The sequence below is a fragment of the Pezoporus flaviventris genome, unplaced genomic scaffold, assembly GCF_033815535.1.
Source record: "Pezoporus flaviventris isolate CSIRO_AGI_PZ_B2104156 unplaced genomic scaffold, CSIRO_AGI_Pfla_v1 ptg000292l, whole genome shotgun sequence".
NCBI classification, from domain to species: domain Eukaryota; kingdom Metazoa; phylum Chordata; class Aves; order Psittaciformes; family Psittacidae; genus Pezoporus; species Pezoporus flaviventris.
Genome location: NW_026892839.1, coordinates 87,475 through 95,919, shown reverse-complemented (window position 1 = coordinate 95,919; position 8,445 = coordinate 87,475). Strand labels below are relative to the sequence as shown.

The 8,445-nt window shown below is 59.0% G+C and overlaps 2 protein-coding genes across 2 annotated transcripts; one reads left to right on the top strand and one right to left on the bottom strand.

The window, feature by feature from the left end:
* Positions 1–873: 873 nt before the first annotated feature.
* Positions 874–3,448, top strand: LOC133263350 (kallikrein-14-like). The gene is made up of 5 exons (XM_061443095.1): positions 874–919; positions 1,099–1,255; positions 1,799–2,052; positions 2,878–3,014; positions 3,228–3,448. Exons 1-5 carry the CDS (start codon positions 880–882, stop codon positions 3,378–3,380), a joined length of 741 nt encoding a protein of 246 aa, XP_061299079.1. The 5' UTR covers positions 874–879; the 3' UTR covers positions 3,381–3,448.
* Positions 3,449–4,961: 1,513 nt separating this feature from the next.
* LOC133263347 (synaptophysin-like protein 1) lies at positions 4,962–8,025 on the bottom strand. Its single transcript, XM_061443093.1, has 5 exons — positions 7,930–8,025; positions 7,136–7,254; positions 6,423–6,633; positions 5,192–5,368; positions 4,962–5,093 (listed from the first exon to the last, which is right to left on the bottom strand). The coding sequence occupies exons 1-5, from the start codon at positions 7,996–7,998 to the stop codon at positions 4,986–4,988; spliced, it is 684 nt and encodes a 227-aa protein (XP_061299077.1). The 5' UTR covers positions 7,999–8,025; the 3' UTR covers positions 4,962–4,985.
* Positions 8,026–8,445: the final 420 nt, after the last annotated feature.

Genomic DNA, 8,445 nt, shown 5'->3' with positions numbered 1-8,445 from the left:
CATCCATGTGATGTCCATCTCGTCCATCCCAAGCTCCACCTCATCCATCCCAACCCTTCCATCCACGCCACCATTCATCCCACCCAACCCAACATCCATTCCAACACATACCCAAACATCCATCCCATCTACCCCAGTGTCTACCCAACATCCATCCCAACATCCATTTTCAACATCCATCCCAACATCCCATTGGACATCCCATCATCCATCCCGATGTCCATCCCATCTCTACACCCAACACAGCATCTCATGGTGCACCCCATCATCCCGATGTCCATCCCCTCATCCCAGCTCCATCCCATGGTCCACCCCAAAACCCATCCCATCATCCCGTGGTCCATCCCTTGCTCCTCCCCCCGGGTGGAGCCGTTGGCACAAAAGCCATCCCCAACAAGCTGGGACACGCCAGGACACGCCAGGACACGGCACGGACACGGCAAGAACACGCCAAGGACACACCAGGGATAGAGGGTGACATGGGGGGGCCATGGGGGTGGATAAAGGGCAGGATAAGGGTGGGATATGGGGAAGGGGAGAGAGGGAAGAGGAGGAAGGAATGAGGAAGGAAGGAGGAGGAAGAGGAAGAGGGAAGTGGTGTAAGGAGGAAGGAGGAAGGGATGGGGAAGGAAGGAGGTGGGATGGAGGGGGATGAAGGGGGGATGGAGGAGGATGAAGATGGGGTGAAGGGGGATGAAGGGGGATGAAGGGGGATGGAGGAGGATGGAGAGGAATGAAGGGGGATGGAGGGGGATGGAGGGAGATGAAGGGGGATGAAGGGGGATGAAGTGGGGAAGGAGGTGGGATAAAGGGGGTTTGCTGGGATACATGGACACAGGCAGGACCCCATTCACCCTTCCGTGTGTCCCCCCCAGGACCATGGAGCTGCTGCCACTGAGCCTGGTCCTGCTGCTGATGGGTACAGACGTGTCCCCATATCCCAAATCCCGTATCCCAAATCCCATACCCCATATCCCATATGCTATATCCCATATCCCAAACCCCATATCCCATATGCCATACCCCATATCCCATGTCCCATATCCCAAATCCCATGTCCCATATTCCATGTCCCATACCCCATGTCCCATATCCCAGGAGGAGCCAGCGGGCAGGATGAGGACAGGATCATCGGGGGGTATCCCTGTGTCCCCCATTCCCAGCCATGGCAGGTCTACATCTACAGCCCCGTGCGCTGTGGTGGGATCCTCCTCAGGGACAACTGGGTCCTCTCGGCTGCCCATTGCAACAGCAGGTGGGGATATGGGGATATGGGCTATGGGGTATGGAGTAAGGGATAGCGGGTATGGAGTACGGGATATGGGATGTGGGCTATGGGGTATGGGATATGGGGTATGGAGTATGGGATATGGGATGTGGGCTATGGAGTATGGGATAGGGGGTATGGAGTACGGGATATGGGATGTGGGCTATGGGGTATGAGATATGGGGTATGGGATGGGGACACATCCCATGGACATATGCATGAGGAGATGGGACAACCCTGCCTGTGGGGACACCATAGGGGGTGAGATGGGACCGTCCCCGTGTCCCCACATTTCCCACCTTCCTCCCTGTATCCCACGTCCCCACATCCCATATCCATGGCCCCACATCCATGGCACCCCATCCCACATCCATGGCGCCCCATCCCACATCCATGGTCCCACACCCCACATCCATGGCGCCCCATCCCACATCCATGGTCCCACACCCCACATCCATGCCCCCGCATCCCACATCCATGCCCCCCCATCCCATATCCATGCCCCCCTATCCCATATCCATGGCTCCATAGGGGTATCCGCCTACGCCTGGGCGAGAACGACCTCCAGCAGCAGGAGGGGACGGAGCAGAACCGCCTGGTGGCCAAGGCCATTCCGCACCCAGCCTTCAACCCCACCACCCTGGACAACGACCTCCTGCTCCTCAAGCTGGACCGACCTGTGGGGCTGGGCCGCACCGTGCGGCCCCTGGCCCTGCCCCGCTCCTGCGCCCCCCCTGGCACCACCTGCCTGGTCTCGGGATGGGGAACCGTCACCACCCCACAGGGTGAGCTGAGCCGGGAAGTCAATGGGGGCCCATAGGGAACCTGTAGTAAACCTATAGTAAAGCCATAGTAGGGCTGCAGTAAGGCCCTCCCAGCACCACCTGCCTGGTCTTGGGCTGGGGAACCGTCACCACCCCCCAGGGTAAGCTGGGAAGTCAATGGGGGCCCATAGGGACTCTGTAGTAGACCTGTAGTAAATCTATAGTAAACCTATAGCAGACCTTCGGTAAGCCCCCCCAGTGCCATCTGCCTGGTCTTGGGATGGGGAACTGTCACCATCCCCCAGGGTGAGCTGGGAAGTCAATGGGGGCCCACAGAGACCCTGTAGTAGACCTGTAGTAAACCTATAGCAGACCTTTCTGTAAGCCCCCCCAGTGCCATCTGCCTGGTCTTGGGATGGGGAACTGTCACCATCCCCCAGGGTGAGCTGGGAAGTCAATGGGGGCCCACAGAGACCCTGTAGTAGACCTGTAGTAAACCTGTAGCAGACCTTTCTGTAAGCCCCCCCAGTGCCATCTGCCTGGTCTTGGGATGGGGAACTGTCACCATCCCCCAGGGTGAGCTGGGAAGTCAATGGGAGCCCACAGGGACCCTGTAGTAGACCTGTAGTAACCCCCACCCGCTACCATCGGCCTTGTTTAGGGCTGGGGAACCATCACCACTCCCTACAAGTAGCCTGTAGGTGATGGCCAACCTAGCAGTAACCTCTCCGTAACCTCTCGCTGGCCTAGGAGCAACACCAGGCCTTGGGTTGAACTCTGAGTAACCTATGAGTAACCTCATAGTAGACCCCAGAGCACCCCCTTTGACCCCCCCAATGCCCACAGTGACCCTGCCCCGGCACCTGATCTGCGCCTACGTGGACATCCTGCCCGACGCCACCTGCCGCCGGGCCTACCCTCAGCGCGTGACTCCCAACATGCTTTGCGCAGGGGTGCGCAACCAGCGCATCGACTCCTGCCAGGTACCTGGGGGGGGGGACACCCCAAAAGCACCCAACCCCAAATCCTCACCCCCCCCAGCTCAACCTCTTCACCCCAAACTACCATGGTGGCCCCCACCCCCATGTGCCTCTCAACCCAAGGACCTTCTTCTCCACCAATGGGGCACCCAGAAGCATCCCTGACCCCAAATCTGGGGTGTTCCCCATCTAACTATGGGATGTCCTCCCCCCTAGGGTGACTCTGGGGGGCCCCTGTCCTGCAATGGGACCCTCCAGGGCATCGTGTCCTGGGGGCTGCAGACCTGTGCCCTGCCCGGGCGCCCCGGGGTCTACACCCGCGTCTGCAACTACGTGGGATGGATTGAGAACACCATGAACCGCAACTAAGACACGCCAAGGACACGGGACATGGAGCTGGACCGCTCTAGACCACAACTACATGGAGCTGGGCCACCAGAGACTATGAGTAGGGACATAATGACATGGATAAGGACCATCATGGGCACTATGGACTATGAGCAAGGACATAAGGACGTGGATCTAGACCATCCTAAGCCACCATTGACCACAACTAGGGCCACACATGGAGATGGACCGCTACGGACTATGAGCAGGGACATAAGGACATGGATAAGGACCACCACAGATCGCTATAGAGTATAAGCAGGGCCATAAACACATGGATAAAGACCATCATGGGCTCTATGGACTATGAATAGGGACATAAAGACACGGATAAGGACCATCATGATCACTATGGAGCATGAGTAGGGACATAAAGACATGGATCTGGGCCATCATGGGCACTACAGACTATGAGTAAGGACATAAGGACATGGATAAGGACCATCATGGACCATTATGGACTACGAGCAAGGACATAAGGACATGGATCTGGACCATTCTAAGCCACCATTGACCACAACTACAGGCCACTATGGACTATGAGTAGAGACACAAGAACGTGGGTAAGGACCATCATGAACTATCAGTAGGGACATAAGGACACAACAGATCACTACGGACTATGAGTAGTGACATAAAGACACGGACAAGGACCATCATGGGCACTATGGACTATGAGCAAGGACATAAGGACATGGATCTGGACCATCCTGGGCCACCATTGACCACAATTACAGCCATACATGCAGCTGGCCCCCCATGCGCTATGAGTAGGGACACGAGGACACAGACTTGGGTCACACCATGGACCACCACAGGCCACTGTAGACCACAGGCAGGGACACATGGACATAGACCTGGACCACCATGGACTTGGACCACCACAGACCACATCCTTGGGCCACCACAACGCAGGTGTGGAGGACACGGCCCACGACAGGGACACAACAGAGGGGGGAGGACCAATAAAGCAGGAGCAAAGCCAACATTGAGCCCATCTCCATGGCCCATCCCAGCACCCCCAGGAGGCCCAGGCACAGTCCTGGGGGGCCCAAACCATCCTGAGATGCATCTTGATGGGCTTCTCCATTGACGTCTTTATTGAAAGGGGGAGATGGAGACAGAGCCCCCCAGGAGGGGACATCAAGGGGGTGGTTGGAGATGACCTCAAGTGGTGGCCACCTCAAACAGGGGGAGTAGAAGGGGAGGAGGAGTGTGATGGTGGAGGACCAAGGCAGCCGCATGGCCACCTCCAGGTCTCCACCCGATTGGCTAACCCCCTCTTCCCCCCAGCCACGTGACCCCCACTGAGCTCCCCCCAACCAACCAATGAGACGAGGCCACAGCTCAACCTGCACCAGTCCTGAGCGAGACCACGTGGAACGGGCACAATCAGGGCCACGTTTGGTCGAGCGAAGCCTTGGAGAAGCCACCTGAGATGTGGTGGAACCCATAACCTACGTCCTCACCTCCCCTGCTTCCATCTCCTCCCATTGGGATCAGAAAGTTCCTTCCCCCCCACCCCTGCCACCAAAAGCAGCTCCAAAGGGCCCCCCATTGACCTGCAGCTGCAGGAGGTGGTGGTGGTTACATGGTGCTGGGGGTGCTGGGTGCTGGGGGGGTGTGGAAATTGGTCTCCTTGAAAACGAACCAGGAGCTGCCGAGCCAAAGAATGAGGTTGAGGAAGCCGAAGACCTGGAGGGGAGGAAGGGGATGAAGGTGAAGCTCCTCAAGAGACTCCACCAAGAAGGACCCCAGAAGGGTCCCCGTTGTGCCCCCACTGCAGCACCCACCACAGAGACGTTGAGGGTGCCCATGGGGGTGGTGGTGTCGCGGCTGCAGATCACAGCCGGGGGGTGGCAGTAGGGCAGGGGAGCCGCCACTGAGGCCTTGACGTCCGTCAGCGCCTTGGCCCAGGCCGAGGAGGCCACCAGCCACAGGAAGGAGAAGGCAGCGGTGGCCAGGAAGTCCTATGGGAGACACGGCAGAGGTCAGGGGGTGGGCACCAAATCCCATGGGATAGAGGTGGGAAGAGGAGGGACGTGGTGGACACCAAGTGTTATGGAGCCTGGGGGTCCACAGGACCATGGTGCTAGGCCCCCAAGCACGGCAGGACCCCAAAAGCGAACGGCCAAGCCTTACCCTGTGTCCTGTCCATGGCAGCAGAAGGAAAGAAGGACAAAGGAGGGTTACGGCCCAACCCCAATGTCCCACCTCCATGTCCCATCCCACCACTGGGACCTCCCAAGGGACTGGAGGATGATGGGAGCAATGGGGGGGCTCAGGGGTATGGAGCTGGGGGGCAAGGAGGTGGGGGCTGGCCAATGGGAGGGCAGGAGAGGACCGAAGGAGTGGATGGAGAAGACCAAGGTGGGTGGATGGTGATTGGATGGATGGGTGATGGATGGCTGGTGGCTGGACGGTGGATGAGAGGGTGGAGGACACGATGGATGGTGACTGGACGATGTGGGAGATCAGGAGATGGTGACTGAATGAATGCATGGTGGTTGGATGAAGGCAGGATGATGGTGGATGGTGACTGGTTGGATGGATGAAGGTTGGACGATGATTGGATGGATGGATGGATGAAAATAGGACGATGCTGGAGGGTCATTGGTTGGATGGATGATGGTTGGATGATTGAATGAATGGATGGTGGTTGGATGAAGGAGCAATGATGTTAGATGGTGACTGGCTGGACGAATGGACATTGGATGATGACTGGATGGATGGATGGTGGCTGGATGAAGGCAGGATGATGTTAGATGGTGACTGGTTGGACGGATGGACATTGGATGATGACTGGATAGATGGATGGTAGCTGGATGAAGGCAGGATGATGTTAAATGGTGACTGGTTGGACGGATGGAGATTGGATGACGGTCGGATGACGATGGATAAAGATCAGATAACGATTGGACGGACAGACGGCGGTCGGATGGCGAATGGATGACGCTGGATGGCCGAAGAACCCCCAACAACCCCACCCCCATTTGCCCCCCTCTCCCCACGGCCAGGACTCACCCCCAGGGGCAGCTTCCCCCCGGCGCCGCGGTAGAGGTGGAGGTAGCCCAGGTAGAGCAGGAGGGCGCCCAGGCTGTACAGGAAGGAGAAGACGGCCACGACCACGAAGAACTGGGCCGAGGACGAGAAGTCCCCGACCAGGTGCACGTCCCTGGCCCACGTCCGGTTGCACAGCGCAGTCAGGGAGGGCGTGAAGGTGGCCAGGTTCAGCCTAGGGTGGCAAAAGGGGCTCCGAGGGGGGCTCCTCCAAGACAGGGAGCTCCTGGGGCTCCCCACAGGAGCAAACCCAGCTGGGCTGAGGGAGCTCCATGGGGCAGCCTGGGGCTGCAGGCATCTGCTACCCCATGGTGCACGTGGAGGGAAGGATGGGGGGGATGAAGGTGGGAGTTGGGAATGGGGGTGGGACTGGAAACAGGGATCGAGGTGGGATTGAACGTAGGGATTGAGCTGAGGATCCAGGTGGGAATAGGGAATGGAAATGGGAATGGCGATGGGGTCAAGGTGGGATTGAACGTAGGGATTGAGGTGAGGATCCAGGCGGGAATAGGGAATGGAAGAGGGAATGGCGATGGGGTCAAGGTGGGATTGAACGTAGGGATTGAGGTGAGGATCCAAGCGGGAATAGGGAATGGCGATGAGGTCAAGGTGGGGATGGGGATGAGGTCCCGCCCCCTCCCTCCCCGCAACCAATCAGTGTGGGGGCATGGCCTCACCGGAAGGGGTAGGCGAAGGGGGCGCTGACGGAGATATTGGGGCTGCCGGCGCAGCTCAGGTGGAAGCTGACGGAGCCCTGGAAGCCCCCGAGGGTGGCGAAGGCGAAGACGGAGAAAAACTGCGGGAAAAGTGGGGAAAAGTGGGAATTCTGGTCCCAAATCCTGCCTGGAATGGGGTTCCCCCCGGAAACGGGGAAAAATGAGCCAAAAATGGGGTTTTGGGGGTCAAAATGAGCAGGGGAAAAGGTTAAAGGTGGGAAACCCAAGAAAAAGGGGGAACTCTGGCCCCAAATCCTGCCTGGAATGGGGCTCCCATCCCGTTCCTCTCCTGTTCCCTTTCCCATCCTGTCCCCGTTCCCATTCCCATCCCATCCCCGTTTCCATTCCCATCCCGTTCCCGTTCCCATCCTGTCCCCGTTTCCGTTCCCATCCCCGTTCCCATCCCGTTCCTGTTCCCTTCCCCATCCCGTACCCATCCCCGTCTCCATCCCATTCCCATCCCCGTTCCCACCCCCGTTGCCATCCTTGTTCCCATCCCGTTCCCATCCTTGTTCCCATCCCGTTCCCATCCTTGTTCCCATCCCGTTCCCATCCCCGTTTCCATCCCGTTCCCAACACCGTTCCCATCCCCGTTCCCGTTCCCATCCCCGTTCCCGTTCCCATCCCCGTTCCCGTTCCCATCCCGTTCCCATCCCCGTTCCCGTTCCCATCCCCGTTCCCGTTCCCATCCCCGTTCCCGTTCCCATCCCCGTTCCCATCCCCGTTCCCGTTCCCATCCCCGTTCCCGTTCCCACCCCCTGCAGGGCCCGGATCAGCCCCAGCGGTTCTCGGGCCGGGCCCAGGTCCCACCGCGGAGCCGCCATCTTCCCCGCACCGCCTCGGAAGTGACGTCAGGGCGGCGGGAAAGGACGGGACGTCATTTGAATACGAAGCCACGCCCCCAGTCGCTCAGCAACAGCTCATTTACATGCGTGGCCACGCCGGATCACCCCACGACAACTCATTTGCATTCCCGGACACGCCCCCTCAGGCAGGCCCCTCCTATTATCACGCACGTTCGCAGCGACCAATCCGTTCAAGCGCTGTTTATTGACGTCATTTGCAAGGCACCGCCCACAACGTGCGCTCCGTTCGCATGGCGCGCCAGAAACCCCCGCCTCCCTCATGACATCACACACAAAGTAGCCAATGAGCAGCACGGAGGAGCGTGGCTCCTCCCCACCCTTGGGAAAGGCCGCGGGGGCCCACTCCCGCCCTGGGTCCTAATGCAGCCCCTTCGCAGCGTGGGCCCCTCAGCCACCCCCCAAGTG